The sequence below is a fragment of the Convolutriloba macropyga genome, chromosome 13 (genome assembly GCF_964194025.1).
Source record: "Convolutriloba macropyga chromosome 13, txConMacr16.3, whole genome shotgun sequence".
NCBI classification, from domain to species: Eukaryota; Metazoa; Xenacoelomorpha; order Acoela; family Convolutidae; genus Convolutriloba; species Convolutriloba macropyga.
The window spans coordinates 9390412-9415086 of NC_134480.1; the positions used below are offsets into that span (position 1 = coordinate 9390412).

At 35.0% G+C, this 24675-nt stretch overlaps 1 protein-coding gene across 1 annotated transcript; it reads left to right on the top strand.

Annotated features, from left to right (window-relative positions):
• The first annotated feature begins 993 nt into the window (after positions 1-993).
• Positions 994-13202, top strand: LOC142351453 (transmembrane protein 180-like). Its single transcript, XM_075403467.1, has 5 exons — positions 994-3038; positions 7197-7415; positions 10847-10964; positions 11465-12145; positions 12867-13202. Exons 1-5 carry the CDS (start codon positions 2793-2795, stop codon positions 13037-13039), a joined length of 1437 nt encoding a protein of 478 aa, XP_075259582.1. The 5' UTR covers positions 994-2792; the 3' UTR covers positions 13040-13202.
• The last annotated feature ends 11473 nt before the right edge of the window (positions 13203-24675 follow it).

A 24675-nucleotide genomic window follows, 5' to 3' on the forward strand; every position in this document is an offset into this window, starting at 1 on the left:
CAGAATGATTTAAAGATTTTTATAAGGCAACTTAAATGAGTAAGTTTGATATAAAACCAAATTGCAAAGGTTTGCGAATGCCAAACTTGGGCAAAATTTTTTTAACACAATTATCAAAGATATAGGCCTAAATTTTGTGTGATTTCATGGATCGCTTCGGTTCAACATCAGACAATTTAGTTGGTAAATGAAAGACGCTGTTTTTATTCAGAGGGAAAATGAGATGAGGGACAAAATTGCTGCACCCTCAGTGACTTTGTGCTAACCTCGCATGTCCACGCGACAGGACTCAATGTCATAGTCCAGGTGGCAAATTAGACCACGAATCCTTTTTTGAGAAATAACAAACAGGTGACAAGATATTAGGAAAGGCAAACCAAAGCTCAAAATCAATCAAGAGAAATTGAAACAATTTAACAAAAACAGTTTGGGATCTGCATAAAAGAATGCACATCGGTGCACATAGATTGAATGCACATGAAAGAATGCACATAAAAGATGCACATAGATTGAGATCCGCATAAAACAATGCGCAAAAGCAGTTTGAGATCAGCATTAGCGTAAATCAGGAAGAATTAAAAAAGCGTTGAAGGAATCGAAAACTGGTGCGCTCGAAATCACATGTGCACACTAAAAACACTAAATGCATCAAAATGTAAACTTCTCTCTCTCAAAAGCAAACAAAAAGCCTCACTAAAAAATCAGGAGCTAGGAGTGGTTGATAGTCCACGGAACCTTGGTTTGATTGTCTCCGAAAATCCTAATTGGAATAGCAATTGTAATCACCGGCTTTCGAAAGCAACAAAAGCATTCTACCAAATAAAATGAAGCATGACCGACAGCGCCTCATTGAAAAAATAAATTGAATTCCTACACAGGCTATGTCGTGCCAACACTATCATACTGTCCTCAAGCCTGGCTCCCAAACAGACAGCAGATGGAGAAAATTGAAAAGCTACAAGAAAGAGCCAGTTCATGGAAGGAACTGCGAAGTGGAAGGAACTGAACCTACCACTTTTACTATCGTAACTTGTCAATAAATTCGACATCAAAATAAACTTCGAATATCAAGACTTTGAAATGACTAGACAAAGCGCAAGAGGGGGATAAAAACAGCAAAAATCGTCTAAGGAAGGCTGATGAAAACTTCCTTTACAGAGCCAAACTACTTTACAACATCTTTTCCAAGTTCCTTCTAATTCAACACAATTATCGAGCAAAAGAACTGAGTGACATCTGGAATTTCTGAAACAAAATACGACTTTAACAACAAATTTACGCGGAGAATCTTATGTAAATATGGGATATGCAACCCAGGATCGAAAATCGATTAAAAATAGGACACGAAAACAAGGGTGCCTTGGAGCACCCCTGGGAAGACCCTAATGCCTGAACTACTACACAAATAACACGACTCTACCATGGAAAGTTGAAGAATTGACTCTGTAGCAAGAAAGAAAATGAACAAATTAATTGAATAGAGAACTACCTAATGCTTAAATAGTACATGCATAGCTGGTATAGTAAATAATACATGCATAGCTGGTAAACATAAAATAGGAAAAAACTAGATGATTTGAACCAGAAACTTTTTTTAAGCTGCTCTGACATTATTGGTAGGAGCTAAGTGAAGGAGGCTGTTAGTAGAACGATTATATGAGTGAAGAATTCAAACGTACTGGTTAAATAAAAAAATAGGCATCTCAGAACAATCTGAATTGTTTTTGGAAAACCTGTGAATTAACGGTTAATTGAATAAAAAGCCCACATGCCTACTTATTAATTATTGCGAGATCTCATTGGAACTAATTGTCTGATTCAGGACTAATGGAGTCATGTCTTAATGTTTTAAGCCATCAAGCTATCATAATGTTTTGAACAACACATAGATCGCGGGATCAGCTATGGCCGATAAAGACATTGCCCTGAGAATGAAATCAGTTTAAATGTATTGTTGTTGTTGTTGGGGATTTTCAGGTTGTCCTGATGGGATTTCTCCCTGTTGTTGGATTAGAATCTTGACCACTAATCTCGGCACAGGTGACAATCACATGCCAGCTGCCAAGAACACACGTTTCGCTCTGAGAAGTTGTTTTGACGATTTTTCATAAGCTTTATAATTCGGGTTTTGATAATCCATATATTGGAGGTGACTTGTCGCCCGCGGTGTCGACCGAAATCATTTGGGAAGAGATTTTTAAATTTCAATCTGTTGAAAATGCAGCTGAAAAATTATAGATCTATTCGCTTAGTGGGCAAGTAACTTTTACGCCCCCAATAACAACACATAATTTGTGAGTGGCGGTCGTAAAAAACATTGAGGGGCGGGTGCGAAACAATAGATCCGATATCTCTTGCTCAATGGCTTTTGTGGAATATTTTTTTAAAGGTGTGTGTGTATATGAAAGTTGTGTGCGGTAATAGTTATAATTTTTTCAGATAGATTAATGCTATAGTTATAAACATCATTTTCGGGAATTCGGGTAGTCTAAGTTTATTTAACGTGCTCATTTTATAATTCTTAAAATAAAGTGTAACCTGTTTGTTTTCTGACCGCAGTTTTGAACATTCGGTTGCTTTGGCGTTCTAGCTTGAAAACGTTGCGGACTTTCACCGACAATTAGCACTTTCTTCGCGTAATCAACAATTTTTAACGCTGGCCTGCTTTCAAACAAGAGTCTCTATTATGCGAAAATTAATTGAATGCTTTTAGAGCTCACATTTATAAAAACAGTTGAAACGTGATTTATTACACAAAATAATATAGAAAAATATATTCAGATTCGTCAGAGATGTTTGGTTTCAGGTGCATGATGAAAGCCAAAAATGGCATTCTTTCTCGTTTCACCTTAGATAACAATTTCCTTTGTTTTGCTTTCTGCACCTTCGCGGCTAATCTTATGAGCAGCGTATTTGGTTTTTATTATGTTTACTATTTCTTGGACGTTTATAAAGTATCGCATTCGTGCTTCCAGTTTGCGCAGTTTCTCTTTTTAATTTGGAATGCGATTAACGATCCAATATTCGGTTGGATTCAGGTGAGTAAAAAAAACTTCAACTTGTGATTCGTGTGAAAAATTATAATTTCCAAGGGTGTTAAATTTTGTCTCGCTCAACTAATTCATTTTGTTCTGAATAGATAGTTTGAAAACTAATACTTGAGTGTTCAGTTGATGCCTGTTTATTGGCCTTCATGGTCTTTTTCACTTTTGAATCCGCTGCTATCATCCTTTTGTTAGCTTACTGAATGAAGTTGTCTTCAGTTTGTTCCGGAGCCTATCGTGTTCTTTTAATTGTTTAATAAAAATTTTATTGGAACAATTGTTGAACATAAGTGTTTCTTCGCCAAGCGAAATATATCATCTCTTATAATGTAGACAATTGAACACACGCTCAATATGCTTTTTTTTCAGACAAAAACTTGTGAAATTGCTTGTTAAAAGCTGTGATAGCTAGTTGGAGCTATTATTGGCCTTCTTTTGGTTTTACTTCGTCGTTAAGACATTTGTTATTACCAATACGGATTCCGAATGAAACGTTCTGTTGTTGTTCAATTACTCTACAGCTTGACCCAAATCTACAAAATGATTGGATCTGCACATTCCGTGAACTTTCTTGTCCTATTTGACTTTTCGAAAGCCTTCGATAAGCTCAAACACAGCCAGCTCCTACGGAAATTACTACAACTTGATTTGTCTGAGGGAGTATTTGAATTAGTACGTGACTACTTAAGCGGTAGAACCCAAAACGTTAAAATCAACAATGTTAAAAGCGAACCCCTCGTGATCACAGCAGGCGTCCCCCAAGGATCTGTCTTTGGCCCGCTCCTATTCTTGATATACATAAATGACCTTCCCAATGTTTTTTTTTCCTCACTTGCCCTGCTCTTTGCAGATGATCACAAGGTGATATTCAACGGAGATGACACCTCAGTACAGAAGCTACAGGAGGACATAAATAACTTACACTATTGGAGTGCTCAAAATCATCTGTTGTTCAATAGTAAGAAATGCTCTGTAACCGAATTCAAAGTTGGAAATCGACCAAAGACTCTGAACCAGATGCAGTTCATGCTTGGTAATAACCCGATTGAAAGTAAGGACCTCGTTAAAGATGTTGGTCTGATTGTAAATCGGCATCTAAACTGGGGAGACCATGCTAAACACCGAGTCGGCAAAGCAGTGAAGTCACTGTTCCTTCTGCGACGAAACACTTCTATGGCTTTACCACAGGAATCAAAAGTACACTTGTATAGAGCCATTCTTTCACCAATCCTGCTCTTCTCATCGGAATGTTGGGAACTTAGAAAATCTGAATACCAGATCATGGAATCCTTCCACAAGAAAGCAATGAGATGGATCTGCGGGAGTATTGACTACAAGGACGCTATTTTAAAATCGAATCTACTTCCACCACTTTATTTTAAAGTATTGAAAGATCTGTTGATGTTTAGTAGCCTTCTGAGCGGCAAGTATGATGTGGAATTCTCAGAAATCCGAGTTGTTGGAGAGGACAGAAGGAAAAGATTGGCACTCCCAGAGGCCAAATATGAGGTTCAGAGATTGAACTTCTGGTACAGAACGGGGTTCCGAGTGAACGTCATCCAGAAAGTGATTGACTTCTTCTGTGAGCAGCAACTGAAGAGGAAACTCATTGAATACATGTGGAGCTATTTGGAAAGGAACTGGAATGAGCAGAATCCTTGCACATGGACATTCATTTGTATCTGTGAAAACTGTCGTGCTTATCCTAGAACCTAACAGCGGGAATAGCATCCCAGTGGCATATCCACGAAGTCATAATAATAATAATATGACGTCAGCGTTCTTTCGTTCATTCTACCCGACAGATTGCTTGTTGTCGTTTTTTAAGATATAGCTAATCTTCTGTTCATGCAAGTGAATAAATGTTTGTCTCTCTCAAATGGATTTTTTTGCACAATTCATATCACAGAAATTTTTCTCAAGAAAGCTGATGATTTCAATATCTCAATCGACAATTTTCCTTTTAAAATCTTTTCTAACAAGTCCAACTCAATGCATAAAATTGGTACTGAGTTCTCAGAGAAAATAACTGTTAGTTTGAGGGTAAAAATGACATTGTTCAGTTTGCGGATGATACTGATATTATTTGATATTAATAAAGATATTCCATTAAAAGACAGAGAATCAACTCTCATTAAATGCTAATATCATACCAATGCAGATCTTGAGTTTTCTCTTAAAGGTGATGTTATTAAACCAACTCATGCTTGTCGTTATCTAGGAGTACAAATTGATTCAAAGTTAACCTGAAAACCACGCTCTTTTTTAAAATTAAAATGGCTTATGTTATTCGTTGTTCGTATCTTGTAAGAAACCAAATTCCTTAAAAAGTAAGAAATGGTCATTTCAAATCGATTGTTCTCTCTCATCTTTCTTTCAGCGGACTATTTCTCAATTTCTTACAGCAAAAATCTTGAACCGCATAAATAAGTAATCAACTGGGGAATAAAAGTTTCATTTTCGACAAAAGTTTGATCACTCCAGTGTTCTTCTCATTTAAGATTTATCTCGAAAGTTAGCTCAATGAAACTTCAAACAGATATTAGGCACTGGGGAACATCCGAAAACTGCAGTGTCTAGTAGTCGCCCAAAAGCTGGACAGAACAAGAGAACAAATCAAATTAGTATATAAAAATAACGAAACTGAAGTGGAGTAGCAGGCCTTTGACCATGAAAAGTTTTCAAAAATGGAACAAATTGCCTCTTTCAGTAGAAACTTTACACAGTTAATCCTTTGTTTTAGAAATGTTTGAACCAAGTTTTTGCTGGGTCAGCACAAGAAATATTCTGTTAACAGACAAATGGAAGCGTTCAAATCCCAGTTTTACCTCTGCCAACGAAGAGCCACAATTTCAAGATATTATTGATAACAATTCTGATGCCGTTATTAATTTGTTTAATTATGTTTTCTTTAAATTGTGGAGTTGAGGTCAAATGACGGTATCTAACTCTAATTTAAGAATATTTGAGGGCAGCTTCTACTTTTAAGGCTTTGGGCTAAATTAAGACATGTATCAAGGTAAGACAAAAACCTTTTGTTAGTTCATTTTATTTATTTGTTTTTGCGATTATGAAACTAAGTGTACGAAGCTATCGCAGCTTTTGCCAGCTATGTTTTAGATTCATGCTCGTTCGGAAAGTGAAAAGAAACTGTCTGATAAATCGTCCTTTCTATTAAGAGGTCTTTATTTATTTTTCTAAAATCACATTACGAAGATAAAAATATACATCTGATGTGTAATTCTTAAAGTTTTTGTTCATCCTGTATCTTTAAACGTTTCAAGTTGTTCTAAATTTATTTTAATAATAAATTTGATAAGCTCGAAGTGCTTTATATTTCTAAAGGCAAGAACAACCAAAATTCAACTAGTTTTTGGGAAAGATTTTATAAATAAGCATACGAGAATTATCATGTTAAAGCTCTTTGGTATTACATTTTTTTGAACTAAACAATCAATAAATTGCTTTTAGACTCATCCTTTTACCTCACATACATGCGAACAATGAAAGCAATCAGTGCAATTTTTGAAAGCTCTTTGTTTGACCGGCGCAGTTGTGATGGAAAGGAAACCTATGGAAAGTATTTGATATTCTGTAAAAGGTAGTCTTGTTGAATTTTGACTTTTCTCAACCGTTTGTCGAGTTGCCCGCTTGTCTTTCGAGACCAATTTTTCCGACGTTAGTCGGTTAGTATAGCGTTGTTTTGGGCTTTGGATTGAAAATTTTATGTTCATTTTTTGATGATGTTTATTCAGAATTGAAATTTTCCATCGTCAAAAAAGGTTTATTATAAATTGAAAACAAAGTTTTTTGAGACGATAGATTCTTGTAGTTTAATAAAAGCTCACCTTCATTGTTAACTTCCTGAACATTGGTTGATTTAAATCTAAATTAGGTATTTTTTCTCACTTAGTGGCCTCTTTTTTAACAATTCTCTACTTAACTCTCATCGTTCAATTCTCTTTCTGTAGCTTTTTCTACCTAACAAAACTGTCTGCTGATCATATCTGGTTTTTAGGGCAGTCTACTTTTGACTTGACTGCAAAAAGAATAACTCTATTTCAATCGTTTCAGATGTCACTAATGAAAGAATCGAGCTTCTAACAGAATTGAATGGGTTTGATTTCCCATCTACTTAGTGTATCTATTTAGGACCACTCGTCCGCGAAATGGATTCGATCTCGTCAGCTGAATATACTTTACGGAGCTCCCCTGTTTGGTCTCTCCTTTCTCTACGGATGGTTCCCAATTTACGAGTACTTCCCGGGAAGCAGCGAGTATTGGAAGTGTACCCATCTGGTTATCACCCTGTGCTTTTGGGATACCATGTTCTCATTCGTGCTACTCGCGCATTGCTCGCTCTTTGCAGAGGTAAGGCTCAATTTAAAAAAATGATTCCGTTTTTTATTGCTCTCGGACGAAGTTTGACGCTTTTATTATAACTGCGAAGCTGTAAGCTGAGCGAAGCTATATTGCGGTGCTCTTGGTTTTTACGACTCGAAGAGGAGTACTGGTTTTCTCTCGGTCTTTTTTTTACAGGAAGTAGATTTATTCATGCGGCATTTTGACCTAAAAGCGAAAGTGAGAAAAGCTGTCTTGGTGAACAGATTTTCGCTAAGCGACAGAAGTTTTTTGATCATGCGCTGCGTTTAGTGAATGAATTTTTGACTTTGAAAAGTAGTTTTTGACTGAATGGCACATATAGATGACCGTTTTTAGCCGTTTTTTCGTCTAAGTGGCCCAATTTTTTTGCTTTTAATTTGGTTTCTTGTAGAAATAAAGTTTATGCGGTACTATATTGAAATGTTGACCTCGGAATTTATGCCACAGTGTTTCGCAGAGTCTAAAAATGTGTTTCAAGTTAAAAATTGGCACATATTTCTTGATTTTTCAGTTAATTTTTGGCTTTTTTTCTATTAATTTCTTCATTTTTGGATCTTTTAACCGTGTTTTTGTCAAAAATCAGTTAATATGGCAACTTCTCTTTGATAATTCGTATACTCAACGCCTCTTTCTCCCTCGATGTAATTTTGTTTTATAAAATTGTACATATGCTAATCCGATTTTGGTAGTTTTTTTCCGATTTTCGTCTGTTTTTTGTTTATTTTGGTTGTAATTGCTAGAAATAGTCTTTTTGTGCAACACGAGGGAATTTAATTTCGTTTCAATAGAAATTCAATCATTTTTTGGCGTTAAGTTTTTGAAAAACAGTTAAAACTTTTTCATAAATGCGGTCTTAAAAGTTTTTTGACCATTTTTTTGCAAAATGTTCAAATGTCTCGTATTTATGAATTCTGCCTTTTGCTATTTTTTGTTCTCTTCAGGAGGATAGATCTTCGTATCGGATTTCTAGTTATCTTTTCTATGTCTTGAATGCTGAACAATGAAATGTATTCGTTTTTCTTGAATTTTTTAAATTGATTTTTAACTTTCAAAAAACAAGAATGTCTTTTTTTACGGTGTTCCTTACATTGTGCCCCTATTCTCAATATTCTAGTTAGTATCATTCTATTTTTGTCCTGGCACCTACATTTGCTTCCGTATTATATTGATCTTTTTAGTTGTTTAAAATGAATGATTTCAACTTTTTCTTAGATTTTCGTCATTTCTTTGGTTTGCAATTGATTTCATTTAACATTAGGCAGTACTGAGAGTTCGATTGCAAGCTTTTTCCAAAATTCCACCTATGACTATTTACTGCAACTTTCTTCCGGCCTTGGTATTAATTTAAACGATTTTGTGCCTTTGAATATTCTTCTGCTGCCTATGTCTTTTCTATGATCAATTTAATTTTTGAATTAGTATGAAATCATGTTGTCTAGCTTATGTACAACAAGGAACAGGTGTATGTTGTTTTTTGTCTTAATTGCAGGGATTAGAAGTGTAATTATGGGTGTTTTCTGATTCTTAAATTTGAGCTTTCTGTTTTGAAGAGATTTAACTTAGTTTCTAAGATTATTATCTGCCGTTTGCTTTCGCGATCTTTTTCAGATTAGAATCATGAATTATTTGAGGGCAATTGATAAACTTGTCAGCTTTTTCAGACTATCATTTTTTTGACCACCTCAATTATTTCGTTTTTTTAACGTTACCAAACGTTTTCAATCATATAAACCTTTGCTGCATTTTGTTTCTCTTGGTGACAGTGGTTTAAGTTTCACAAATTTTTAGCAGACCTGGAGAGGTAGCGAATTAATGGTTTAATACAAAAGGTAGTGGCTTCTTTGCGATTACAGTGTTGTCAGTGAAGTTTTGACGCTTCGAGTCTCTTCCGTAATTCTTCTGGCTATGTTTTTTTGTTTCGTCGTCTGACGCTCTTTTTTCGTTTTACATTTGTTCACTCTGCAAAGCTGAAAAAGTTAAATTTTCTGAATGACTTCTTCCTCTCACTAACGTCATTTGCGCGCGTGACGTCATTTCTCACTCGCTTTAGCAAAAGTTTTTAGGTTATTTGCGTGATTAGATTTTGATCATAAGTGACTTACCTCACTCAATAAAATGACTTTTGCACTTTAAAACTTAAGTTCAGTTTGAATTTGTTTAAGGTCAAAGGAACGCATTTGTGCAGTAAAGGTCCCTAATAAGAGGCTTCTGCGGAATGAATTTTAACAAGCTTTACTAATTTATCGCTGAATGTGTTTTACCTAGTTTTTTGAGCGGCGTCGATTTTTTTTTCAATTTAGATCTGTTTCGATCTCTATTGTATGTCACGCAGGTCTATTCTTTCGCAGCTATTCCGGCAATCTGCCGGCTATGTTTTTAGTCGTTCGTTTGTCTTTCAAATGCAAAATATTTGATTGACCGTTGTTTTGCGAAAATATCTGCTCACTTGAGCGATTTGACTTCTCGGGTGACTTTTTTTACGCTTCACTGCTTGATTTTTGCGTGACCGATTTTACTCCTATTCGCGTCACTCGAAAGCAATCGTCCGACTTCCTTGATTTGGTGTTTTGGGAATCGAAATTTTACGAAAGCTATGAACAATGCAGCAAGGGAGTTTATGTATAAGTTATGGACAATTTTTTTTCTCAATTTTGGAAAACAGCACATTTTTAAAAAACGATTTCAACCAAAGTTACTCTCAAGCATTGTAATTCTCTTGGGAAAACCCGAAGTGTATAACATTTGTTTCCTTCGCTTATAATTGCTCTCAAGCAACGTTTGTAGCATTGATATGAGTGTTGCGGTCTTTTTATGCGATTTTTTACTTGACCGATTTTTTGTCTGACCTTTTTGACTTGTCGTCCTCGAAAGCGGGATATACTGGTAAATCCCGGAGAGGAGGGCATTACGTGCTCTTAGAGCCTTATGGCTCTTGACTCACTAATCTCTAAGTATGCGATTCACTGAAGCAGCTTAGGAGACACAAATAGATGATATGAAGGGTGGTTCTTAGAGTTTGCCCCCCTTGAACCCTCCACCACTCTTCCTCATTCCAACGGTAACACCGAACACTCGGCGCCTCCGCGTCGGACCATTACCCTCTCATGCTCATCCCTTTCCCTTCAATTAAGCTAAAGCTAGCCTTCCTCAACCGCGCAGCTGGCTATCGACGAAGCAAACCGCTCGACAGTAGTTTGAGAGCAATTCGCTCGATGTTAGTTGGTAATGTTTTGTCATGTTGAGCTTCGAATTAAAATTAGTTCTTAGGGTCGTTCGAGATGGCTTTCTGGCATCGAACAAACTGCCCCTGATCTCGTTATCTGCCCTCGGTTTTCTTTGTATGTCAGAATTACAAATTTAATTATTTGCTACCGGGGTTTTGTTCAGAGTAGGGGAGAAATTCTGCTTAATTTTTATAGGTTACAACTGACCATACTTCGAGGGTGAGATTGACTCAGTACACGCGGTCTGCCTCAATCTGTGGTCTGTTTGCAGTCCCACTAGTAGAGTTCTGCTACGAGACATACGGAGATACAGGTGAGAAACCATTTAGAAATTTATAAAGTTACGAGCTGCTCAATGTTAAGTAACTGCATCAACATTTTCAATGATGGTAAAGGACACTTTTAAAATTTTAACCAATGTTATGCAGTTGTGAAAGATCATACTGTTTAGTAGGACACGATTTTTTTAAAGACAAATGTATGATTTGGCCTAGCATTCCTGACGGTTTCAGTTTGCTAAATATTTTGTAATTTTATTGTAGTTTATTACAAACATTGGTTTTAAGTTTCATGTGTACTACATTAGTTGTGTTTCAATCTGCTGAATCACATCGCTATACTGGGCTTTTAAAGCTGATCGATCACTTTTTAGACTCGAGTAACTCAAAATTTTTATCAAACTTTGTGAATGAATGTTTGGTTCTATTTTAACTTGTCTTTGTTTTATGATACAATTCAAATGGGGTAAATTATCACAAATAGCGACAATTTAATTACTAATAACTAATAGACTAATTTTTGTACTGCTTTTAGGGTTCTATGTGTGTCTAATATTCATCGCAATTGTTGCTACAATCTTCATGTGTATGACGGGCTTGTACACAAAATCAGTGATCAATAGAATAGACGAATTGCCTTCAGCCGATGAGCCTTCATTTTTTTCAAGACAGTACTTGAAACTCAACTTAGAAATTCTCCTCAACAGAAACTTTCTCTGCTTCGTCACCATGAATTTCCTAACAGTCGGTTTGGGACATTTCGCAGCGAACTTCACCAAAATTTTCAGCGAAGATCTGCAGCTGTTTTCAGAGTCGAAAAGCAACAAAATCTTGTTCTTTTTCTTCAATTCGATTGGTGGAAATTCTTATATATTACTACTTTCACCCTTGATCATGATTTACGGATCGCACATGATTGCATGTGCATCTTTTTTCCTAGTACTTTTATCAAGCGTAGTCTTGTACTTTTACAGAACATTCGCGATGATAGTTACTCAAATTATCGTTCTAAATGTGGTCGCGCATGGAATCGGAGGTCTGACCGACGTTTTCGTGTCAAGTTTGATCGATGAAGACATGGTGAGATATAAACGAAGGCTTCCGATTTCGTCAATGTTTTTTGGTCTGAATGCCCTGGTGACGAAGCCAGCTCAATCGCTATTTCCGATGCTGGCTGTTTTCTTTCTGGACATGACGAAAATTGAAAACAAAGATGGTGCGTTTTCATTGACCTTCCATTCAGTCCCCATATCTTTGCGCATTTTGCGTTTTCGCCCCCACGTGTTATTATTGAAGCTTTTCAGGGGGGAGGGGAGAGGAAGGGAACGGAGGGAGGGGGTGCATAGTAAATGGTGTACTGTGAGGGACAGGCGAGAGGGGGTTGTTAAAAAGCGCTTCTAGTAGTAAAAAATGATGTGAAGTTTACGCTAGCAGGGGGAAGTATGAACTCTGAAACTTTAGATTCTGCTTCAAAAAATCAGTAAAGAAAATAATTTCTTCCCTTGCCCCACAAAATTATTGACACTCACTCATTTAGCTTGTTTTCGGTAATTGGGAAGCTTTGTATTCGAGACCCACTACCCTTCTTCTGGAGGCCGCTAAAACGGATGAACAAAACCAAAAATAAGTGATGTTTTTCCACTAGGGCGTTTATACCAACTTTGACAAATGGTACTGATACAAGTGGGCGTGATACGTGATATTAATCCATTTTGCTCAAACTCCAGCCCCCCCCCCCCCACTATTAGTAGGTGCGAATTACTTCTACCCCGCAAGTTTATCGCATAATGATTTACTATTTAATGGTACATACTCCATAACTCGTGAACGTACTGGAGTTGGAGGAGGAGGGGGGGGGGGGGGGTGGCGGGTGGCGGGGGGATATAACAGAAAAGATCCAGTGCCCAGCTAATTTAATGATTTCCACCAATTTTCAGGTAAAACTGTGAGGTCACAAGAGGCAATAGTGACTTTAATGTGTGTCTTACCAATGATCACAGCTCTTCTCCAGCTCATCATATTCACACCTTTCCGCATGAACATTGTGACCGCTTCAAGAGGTGGAAACTCCACCAAGATGCAGGTGGATTTGAGCAAAGATTGGGAGTAGATTGCAGTGGAGTTGCAATTAATAAGCAGATTAATAGTAGGAGTATGCTGTGCTTACGTTTGTTTCCTTTGAACTATCAAACTGCATTTTCGAAGAGCTTCGATAGAGAGAAAATATAATAATTTTCAAAAATACTTAAAATATGGATAAGCGTTTTCAGATAATCAAACAAGAATATAAAGTTTCCGCACCCTTACTGTGGAGATGGAATAATCAGATTAAAATGGGTATAAACCCTTTCCCACGCAAATGATTTTTGAGGCAATAATGCAATATTCGTTGGTTCATATATAGTAAATGAAATTAATGTTAAAATAGACTTATTAAGTTTATTGATTTTCTCTCTATTGAAGTCCGGTTCACTTCTTTTATCTATCATATAATAAATTTTGTTGATTTTCTGGTTGTTTATTTATGCTCTGGTAGTAATCTAGGATTTTTTGGCAAAAATTGGTGTATTATCATTCTTGTAAGGCTGCTCATGTGTTATGAACTTGAATCAATTAAGCAATCATCTAATTCTGCTAAGTGTAACTATGCATATTGTGCTATCTCTGTCATATCAATTATTCTTTAAACTCCATTTTTTCCTGTTACGGTTGTTTAGTATCTGTATATTTTTAAAACGTCACTTTGCATTATATTTTGTAATTGAATGTTTATTTTTCACTTGGAGGAACTATATTCGTGTAAAAATTGTTTATTTGTAATTTAAGCTTCTCCGAAATTTTCTTTGCTTTTGACGTCGAAGTTATAGAAACGGTCTTATGAAAATAGCCGCCTCAGCTTCTCAGCCGGCTATTATAGCGCTCCTATTTTTTACAATTCAAAGAATTTGAATTGTATTGGGGCGCTGTCTTAAGATCTGTCCACACAGTATCATGATTTTTGAAGTCAAATTGGAGTAGTGATTTTGGTCACGTCGAAACAGGAAGTGGAGCGAAAAAGCGAGTGGTTTTGCGGCGTGAAATTTTTTTCGCTCTAATTTTAAAGTAGAGTGAGAAAACGGTGTTTGAAAAAAAATTCGCTTTTTCTAGTGGTTTTTTTGTTCACATGCGGCAATTTCACTTTGATTTTTACTGTTTTTGCAATTTTTAAGATCCGATTTTTTCTAAATCGTTTTCCCAATCCATTCATAGTTCATTCTAGGACTAGTTGTTTGTTTGAACCAAATTAGCATATCTCGCTAGTGGTTTTTCGTTCGCATGCGGCATTTTGACATTGATTTTGTTTTATTTTTATTTTTTGATCTAATTTTTTTTAGAAATGGTTTCCCAATTCACTCAAAGTTCGTTCGAGGCCTAGTTTTTTGTTTTGTCAATGTTTAGTCAATTTTTGTTTAGTCAATGGAAATGAAACGAATTGAAACCGGATAAACCCATAAAGCCCATTTTTAGATGCCCGTTTCTCGAACTTTGTTCTTAGTTAACATCTCTAATGCTTATTGGTATTGATACTGGCCTCTGTGTCGTACCACTACGAAACATGAATATTTCAGCTCCAAAATGACATCAAAAGAGTTCGCACTTTAAAATTGTTTGTGTACAAAAATTATTTTTTATTTTTTTTTCTTCTTTCAATCCCAATCTTAATTGTGGAAATCAACGGCGGCTATGTTTCGGTAATATGCGGGGTATGGTTTGTTAGTTGCTCTCGAACGAATTTTGAAGGCTTTCCGCAAAATTGTTGCTTAATTTTTTTATAAACATTTGGTCGCTCGGTTGAACGATTTAAGTTGACTTTCCGTCTTCAAAAACGGGATAATTGATGACAGGCCGTTTTTTTTTTAAAAAAATTAATAGGGTGTATGTCGCTTAACTGTTTACCACCTTTGCTCTAGTGGAAACAAATATCGTTGAGTGTTTTTCTATTGGACCCGATTTCTCGTATGATAATTTTTATCTGACTTTTCGATGAACTTCATCGCTCTTAACAGAATTCAGTGATTTGATTTTATCTTCACTTACTAATAGTCGCCGTCAGCCTCTCAACGGTTATTATTTAGGCGCTCTCTTTACGATTCAAAGAATTTGAACAGGATGTGAAATTCAATGCCGCACGTGCAAAAATTGTGATTTACTTCTATTGTTTAACGAAAATGGAGAGCGGAGAGAAGAGAAAGTGGTCTTTTCGTTAAGCGAGCGAAATTTTTAGATCACGTGCTGCTTTTTTGCAGCAGTTTTTTTTTATTTAGTTTTTACTTTGCATTTTCGGGTAAAGTGGTTTTTCTAAACCATATTAACATAAACTTTGTTTCGGACCATTTTTGACCATCTCAATCATATACTTTTTTTTATATGCAATTGTGAGGTATTTTTGTTATTTTGGCCTTTTTTGACGATTTTTTACGGGTTTTAGTACTCTTTTTCTGGTTAATAGTGTCCAAGGCAATTTCTGAGATTGCAATTGGATTTGTGGATTTTTCATTTCCTTTTTTATAAATTTTTGACCAATTTTTTTCTGGCTTTCAGAATGTTTTTTCATATCGAATTGTTTAATTAGGGTTAGTGCTAGGGTTATTATTACTAAGTGAAAACAATAAATGTCTGTATAGCTCATATTTTCATAAAATATTTAATTCTGCAGTTTTTAATTCTTGCTCATGTTTTAAGTGTTTTCAGTGCGTTTAAGTGTCGCGTGGTTGTCTAATGAATAAGAAAAGAATTATTAAAAAAACACGGGTTTCTCATTTTTCGTGATTCTTTTCTGCTTGCTCGGTTTTTCTCCTTTCTCGGGGATGTATCGTTGTTTTTTTCCATCACTTGATTTTTGTTTGGTAAACACAATCGAATGATACCAGGTAATATATTATAAGCCCTGTTTTGCGGAGTTGCGACTCACAAAATGTTTCTCAGAAAATTTTTTTCATTATTTGCTTTTATTCTTTGGTATTTCTTTTCCTCAGTTTGTTTTCAATTAAATTGTATAATGTAGTTGATAGTGCTATCAGTTAATGGTTGGCTTGGGTTTTAAATTACAATTTACTTCGAGTCGGTTCAGGAACTTACGTTTTTTAATCTAATCACATATTTTATGAGTTTTGAAGTCAAATTGGAGTGATAATTTTGCTCTCGCCTAAAAAGTGGAGCGAAATTTTGATTGGATTTTCTATATAGCGTTCTCAATCCATTCAAAGTCCATTCTCTGACTTCGACACTAATTGTTTTCTTCAAGAAATATTGTCGAGTTTTTTTTTAATTCTGCTAGTTTTTATTGTAAGTTTTTGGCTTATCTCTTAGTATATGGGAGTCAGAGGTGCTTTAAATAATACTGTGAAAATGTTAATTGTCAGGTCATCAATTAATTCAATTCATCAGATTGTAATTCAGGAGTTGTTTAGTCAATGAATATTTTTACATTTGTAGGTCAGTTATTGTCCTGTTATGTTTTCACAATCCAAAGTGTTTGGATTGTATTAGTGTGCTGTCTTTTTTAAGATCTGTTCACACTTTTTTCCTACTTTTTGACGTTGGTGAAAAGTCAAGTTAGACTTGTGATTTTAATCACGATGGTGTAGTAAAGGGAGCGAAAAATGGATTAGGTCGGAGGTGTGATTTTTCCAAACTCTTTAAAATAGAGTGAAACAAGTTTTCAGTTTTTTCCCAGGTATTTTCACGTGTGTCATTTAAACTTCTGTTTTAAGTGTTTCTTTTCTTGAGTGCCCTTGAAGTGATATATATGTGTTCTAATTGTGCCTTTTTGCAATTGCCTGATTGATCAGTTGGCAGCTCTAGTTTTTATTACTTTGACACTATTTGTAGTCATAAAATTTTAGTGAATATTTGATTTTTGCCCACTTTTTCAAAATTGTTCTCTTGTCTTTTCGCCTAATATCATTTTTTATTTAATCGCATTAGCGTTAATAATCGCATTAGCGTTAATAATCGCATTAGCGTTAATTATCGCATTAGCGCTAATTTAATCGCATTAGCGTTATATCTCGTAGAATCCTAATAATTTTATTTTTTCTATTTGGTTTTTTTTTAATTTAAAGCTGCTGATTGCTCTGACTTTGACACTTATTGTTTTCAAGAAATATTGTCTTGTTTGTACTTTTGCTAGTTTTTATTGTCAGTTTTTGTCTTATCTCTTAGTATTTGGGGTGAGAGGTGATTGCCTGCTTTAGTTTAATAGCGCTGTAAAAATGTTAATTGTCAGGTCATCAGTTAGTTCAAATTCAATTCTGCGGATTGTAATTCAGGACCTGTTTTTTCTAATTCGCTTTAACCTTTTGATCACGTTTTTCGTTTTACATATATCACGAGTTTCACGTTTGATCGTGACTTTGCTCTCAGTTTCAAGTGAATGGATTTTAAATTTTTTCGTGCCTTGAATTACGCAATATTGTGAATACGGTCAAATCGATGAAGCCCGGTCATTAAGTCATATTGCCTTTGTTTATCAAAGCTCTTTAGAGTGATTGCTAGCAGACATTAGTAATAAGCTTTATAGTTTTTAGTTTAGAGGCTGAGTTAAGAATAGCTTTAGAATATAACTGAAACTGCACGCCAATTGGGAACACTTTTTGACACTTAAAGATTTCGATCAATTTCAAGGTTGAGTTCTATCTCTTCTTTTTCTGTTTCAATCCCTATTTGCGTCGACCGCGGGTAAATTCCGGAAATTTGCCGGCTATTTTTAAGAATTTTAAGCTGCTGAACTACTCATGTGATCGCAGTCTACTACTAAAAGTCAAATCAAATGCCAAAGCTGTTTTTTTAGGAATTTTTCCAAATTTTAAGATTTGGACAATTTCAAATTGAAAAAAAGTTGGTGAACCTCACGGAAAATTCTCAACGTTAAAATGCAACCGCAAACTCTTTTACTTTGAGTTCTGTGAGTCCTTTGAGTGTTGCGACCAAAATTGGTTTTTATCCCATACTTTGATGAGAGTTTGTAAATTTAGGTCGTTTCGGCCCCATTCATCATTTCTTATACCCTAAGATCCAATTTTGAGCTATTGTTCAACAACCATTTTGCTATATTATACCCTTGTTAGCCGTTCCAGTATTGTTTTTTGAATGTATAACGTTCTGCCGTAGTTTTTGTGGTTGCAAGTAGTTATCTTGCTAGGTTTGGTCAATGTCAATTTTTATTTGTTTTAAGGTAAATTGATTAAATTAATTCAGCTTTTAACCTGTATTTTTTGTATTTTGCCCGTTTCTTTCGTTTGTGCTCGCCAGAATAATTGTGCTTTCATGAGCCTCTCTACAGGTCTTAGAACTAGCACCCCACCCCTACTTTTGCGTCTTGTTTTTGTTGGGTTGTTGGGGGGGTTGTCTGTTGTGCTTAGATGCACTGCCAATACAAACGGTACCAGAATTTAGGCGTTGGAACTTGTAAGAGAATTCTGTAAAAAAATTGTTGACAGATTTTCGATCTTTTTCATTGTTATTTTTCATCCGTTTTCTGAGTGTTTAGTTGATGCTTGGGGAGTCATAGATTGTTTCAATGTTCCATTGGTTGTTCCAATGTGGGAAGCGATTGATTGATTAAAAGGTTGTACATTTTATGTTTAGTAAACGATTTTTTTTGTAGTTGTCGACAATGTTCAAAAGGCTTTCTGGTTTCGTTTCCGCTGTTTTGTAAGCTCAAATTTTTCGAGGTTCGTATCATAGAATGCGTGGGCTTGTAAGTGCGCGGCTGGCATGGCTGTAGATCGATTTTTAATTCGAATTGATACCGCAGGCTACGTTTTAAAACGATCTGTTCGTCTATTTTTGAAGTCAAATGTGAGCGGTCAAGGTCAAATTTTCTTGCTGAAGTGGTTAAAGAGCAAAACATTGCGTATATTTAACATTCGAATTTTATCAAACAAAAGTGGAGTGAGAAAATTCAGCATTTTTTTGTTTTTTGATGGCAAATATTGATTCACATGCTGCAAATTGACGTTTTTTTCATTTTTTTGTCATCGCGAATTTTTTTAGGGAAATAAATGTGTCCTAACAATGCATGCATTCATTTTAAGGACAGTTAATTGTTAATATGACTAAGACAGCATTTATGTTTTATTGCTACATCTTGATAAACAATGTAATTTTTTCAACTAGCATGCAAACTTGAACCCTTTTCTTTTCGATTTGGATCCATACTTTTTTGTTTAAAAAATAGCATTACTGAACATTGAAGCAACTATTGTATTTTTTATCTCAAATAATTCGACTATGATTGACGGAGCTATTGGAAACAGAAGGCGCAGTTATCCAAATGACTGATAAAAGTTTGCTAATCAACGGCGCTCTACAAGCACATTTAGGAGAAAGAGTGCTGTAGATACTAGGGAAATGAAATGTTGTTACGTTGACACAAAACCAAGACTTGTTTGGCGAATTAAATATCGTAGATGGACAAAACCTGAATTACGATTCAAAAGGCCGAAATTTTCACAAACTTGACCACCTCGCTTACTTTATAACTACTCTTCAACCAAATGTGGTCATTTTGTAAAAAGTTCAAAATTATATCGAATCATCAATTCGGATTTCAACCCAAAATTTCCTGCATACACGCTCTCATCAAATTTACGGAATACCTTAGAAATAATTGTGATAAAAATCAAAGCACTCAAGCATGTTTCGTTGATTTGAAAAAAGCTTTCGATACTCTGAATCACGAGGTATTGCTCATAATACTTGACAGATTGGGATTTCGTGGCATTTTTCACAACCTACTCAAAGGCTATTTGACGAACAGAATCCAAATAGTACAAAATGGTAAAAACAGATTGTCAGAATTGAACTTGACTTGTGGCGTCCCACAGGGCCCAGTCTCAGGGCCTTTGCTTTTTCTTCTGTATAAAAATGACTTAACAGAAGTTATACGTGATAGTGAGATTGTGCTATTCGCAGATGACACCACTATATACACCTCTGGTCCGCAAAACTCGAATCAGAAACAACTTTCAGATGACATCGAAAGGGCAAACGAGTGGTTTTCGGAAAACGCATTAACTGTTAACAACAACAAATGTTATACGATGATTTTTGGAAAAAATGGTATCGCACACTACAACGCACTTGGTGAGTCTTCGCAGAAATTAGTCGGAAAGTATTTGGGCATCATAATTGATAATAAATTGAGTTTTACATAGCAAATAAAACGAATATGCACTGAACTTGCTACATTCTGTGGAATTATATACAAAGCTCGCAATCTTTTCCAAGAAACTGTTTTACAACTCCTACGCAAAATCAGTCATACAATATGGTATTCTAATATATGGTAGTACTAAAAAATGATTTGAATAAAATATTGAAGCTACAAAAGAGAATAGTAAGGGCAATATTTTTCAAGCGAAAATATGATTCCATCTCAGAAAAATTGACTGAAGTCCAAGTTGAAACTGTTTTCGATCTATACTTGAAATTCTTGTTCAACGAATTATTCTGCCAAATCAGAAAAGTTAGCCCTCTTGATTTATTGAATATTGAAAAAATTGACAATAGGAGACATCTACGGAGTAAAACTAGAGGCATTCTCCCTTCTGTTCCGTGGCACTGTAGAGTAATGAAATTTTCACTATCCAGGAGACTAGTTTTTGCTTATAACTATGCGAAGGAGAACCACCTCATACCTGAGAACATATGTGCTATGTATGATAGTACTTTCAAAACATTTTGTCAATTTCTTTCGAATCTATGTCCTTGACAGCAAAGACTTACACGACCTGATTTTCAACTAGTCCACCTACAAACTGTTTTTCCTTTCCTCTTAGCCTTGCCAAGGTGACCTGCTTGTGAGCTGAAAAGCTCGTCAGGCAACCTACTGGATGACCTTGTTATATGATTGATCATCTTTTGTATTATGGTCTCCAGTAAATGCAACTTCAGTTCAACTAGAAAATTTTTTGCATTTGGCCTAGTGTCATTTTACAAAAAGACGCTAGACAATTAAGAAAAAAGTAGAGATCTTTAATAAATATTTTAATTTACTGTTGCTGTCCAATTCCTCGGAGACTTACAGAAAAGGAAACAAGGCGTCCAAGGAAGGCACACGTACTTGCTGTTAAAACGATAAATTAGTTCTGGGATATAAAATGAAGGTAAAAATTTTTGTTGAAAGGTTTTAGAAAATCACTATATTTTGAATTCTCTCGCTAGATCAAATTCTTTGAAATTGGAGCAAATAATTAGATTAGTGCAACGGATTAGTGAAACAGATTAGTGCAAGAAAAAAATAGGGTAATCATAGAGCAAACAGTTAATTTGAGCAAACGGGAAATTTAAGAAAATGGTATCAAAGTTATTTATCAATAGCATTAGAGAAAAATGCGACGTTGAAATCAAAATATTTATTAGTAAAACCTCGAGACCTGTCAAAGGTATACAAAGATAAGAAAATGCAAAAGCCGGAAACCTAAAATAACTACCATTCGTTTTCAAAGTGTCCAAATTTTCTAAAAACCATTATTTATTACTAAAATATAGAAGTTAATAACATTGAGGCTCTAATTGATTCATATTTTAACCATTATAAAACGTGTATCTCAGCTCAATAAGCCGACGATCAAGCAAATAAAAATGACGAACAACAGATCTGAGCAAATTTCGATGAAAGTATCCATTTAATTGAATGTATGCCGCATTAGAAAGGAGATAATATCTGGTATTAATGATACTCTGACGAAAGAGAACCCGAACGAACTCTAAATAACGGCAGAACTAGGAAACTCTCCAAAACTGTTGAATTCAAATGATTAAAAAATCAGCGGGCCTTTGAGTTATTCTCATTTGCAACTAGGAACAATTTGAACACATTTTTTTAAACGTTAAAATAGCTTTTGAAAAAATCAGATTATGAAAACTGCTTCGATTTGTTCCAAATCACGTTCAAATTGTGAGTTACAGTTGACTACAAAATCATATGTAAGCCGATTTAATAAAAATTGCGCCTCAATACAATCAAAATTCGTTGGATTGTAAAAACGTAGCTTTCCCATTATAGCCTATAGATTATCTGACCAGTAAGCTGTGGAGCTATAATGTGAAAGACCCGTAAAAACGTAGGAGCGCAGTAATAACAGACTCGGCTATTAGTAAGCATTAATGGTATTTGAAAAAAAACAGGAATCCAACGATTGAATGAAATTTCATCAAAGCTAAAAGCTCTTCAATAAAAATTTTTGTATCCGATTGTTTTTTTTTTGAATCTCAATGTTGCCAAGTTATTTACATATTTCACAACCCCCAATTTTATGTCAGTGATTGGAAAGTATACTGCTGGTCTCAAGTTTGTGTCTAAAAGTGATCTTTCTTTCCATTTCTGAGGTTTGATATGAATTATCAGCATCTGTTGCAAATTTTCTCAAAAATTTATGAACAATTAAGCAAGTCCTGCCAGATCTGAACTTAATTTCCTCTTGTTACTGAAAATCTCAATGATAGGGCAATCTGGAAAATATACGGGTGAAATGAGAGAAATAGGTAGAAGTTTTGTCTCAAGCTAAAATTCAATTTTCTATAAAGCGCAATTTGTTGTGTTTGAGCTAGAATGCATTGTTCTTGACAATGTTTAGTCAAGAATGCAATCATTAAGGCCCTTACGTGGCTTAAATCGTGGAGATAAGACCTAATTTCGAAAATTTTGGCCAATTTATGGGCGAAATTGAACTGAAAATTGGACAAAACTTGCTCAAAACCATTTTCCAGTAATGAAAATTTAAACTTTTTTGGTAGTGAAATTCTATACACCGAGAGCTTTAAATTGACGCCACATTTGTCTGAACAGAAAGGGCATAAAGTCCCATTTTTTCAGAAAATTTGGGACAATTAACATTTTCGAGGCTTTTATTTAAACGCGAACATGTGTTCTTACCCCAAGTTTGGAATCAAAGTAAAGGCGGTACTATTGGGAACAACAAATGCTGTAGAATTTTATCAATGTTTTTGTTACGACTCGTCTGTTGAAAAGCATTTGAGAAAACAAATTCTAACTTTATTCGAAGGTGGTTATAGTTCACAAACTTAACAAATTTTTTCTAGTATTGTTGTCATGTGTTCTTCTTGAGCAATTGAGTTTTTCGGGAATTATGAATTTATCTGCTGTTGCGTCAACAGTTCAGGTCCTATATATCATATCTACACAGACTTGCTGCTATCAAAATTTGCGGTCAATTTACAGCCGTTTGCTAGTTGTTTTTATTTGGATGAATTCACTTTTGATGGTTTTCACGTATCATTACCTTCATTGTTGCTCATTCTGATTTGTCTTCAGAATTTTAGGTTGTTTTCAGACTTTGTTTTGTTTTTAATCCCGCTCTTTTGTCATCCATAAATCTTTTTTACGATATTATTGAGTAATTTAGACATACGAAACGACAATTGGCCATTCCAAAGGTCAGTTAAATTCCGAAACGACAGTTAAATTACGAAGGTCTAATATGGTTAAACTGGCCTTGTTTGTAACTGTTTGATTCTTGTTTCTCCGAGTTTGAAAAATTATTTCTGAGAGTCATTATTGACGCATTTCTGTACGGCCCCCTCTTGCACAAAAACAGAAATATTTCAGTTATTAGCTCTTTTTGTTCCCTTCTGATCTCGATCAAACCAAAATAAATGGCGATTCAGCTTTTAATCAACTCCTATAAAAAATGAGCAATAAATCAGAGATTAAAATGCGGGGAAATGAAATTTCTATATAACACTTTGATCGGTTCAATCTGCTATCATTGAAACATTGATCCCCAATAATGATAAAATTGAATTGATGTTAAATATTGAACAGTTTGAAATTTTAGGAGTTGAATAATCCAATTTTTTTAAAGCACTCCCAGTCATAGAGCACGTGTTATTACATAGTAACTATAAAAAAAATGACGTGCTGGGGGGGTGCAAATATAGTATGCACCCACTAAGCTGGAGGTACAAATATATTTTTACTAGAGCAAACATTTGACAGGAAATATTGGCTGTTGGCTTGGAGAATATATTGGAGCACATAATTAGCCATTTTAATCTAAGGGAAATATGGATATTTTGCAAAAGTGCTGTTTAACTGGTTTATAGTTATTAGCGTTAACGCACAGCAGCGGCGATTGCTATCGTATGCGCTCTTTGTAGCTTTTTTTTGTCTATTCTATACTGATCGGTCAATTTGTCAACAAAAGAATTCTGGTTTTTTAGATTGGAATTTAAGCTATTTTCTGGTCATTTTCAGTTTCACAGACATTTTTGCTAACTCGGCGAGCTGACAAACTTGTGCTCAAATTTTTATTGGAAATTATGCGACTGAGCCTGAATATTAATTTCTTAAACTCTATAAACGACTAAAAATATTTAGCAGTAAGTCTGCAAGCGATAGGTTTATTGTCACCGCTAAGTAATGGTAGAAATTTCTTTTTTACAGCGTACGTAGAACTATCGTTTTGTTTCAATCAAAGAAATTGAAACATTTTACCATTGGTTAAATACAGATCCGGCTTCCAAAACCAAATTGGTTTCATTTATAACAGTTTTTGGGCGCTATTTACTCACTAAAACGTCGGGTTCACGATAAGTTAATTCCAATTAAATGAATTTTAGTTGTATTTATTTGGATATTCAACCTGATAATATGAAAAGGTAAGAGTTAACTATACAACATGAGTGCTACATGAGACCCAATTTTTTTTCATGTAATTGAATTTATATTTTTTTAGA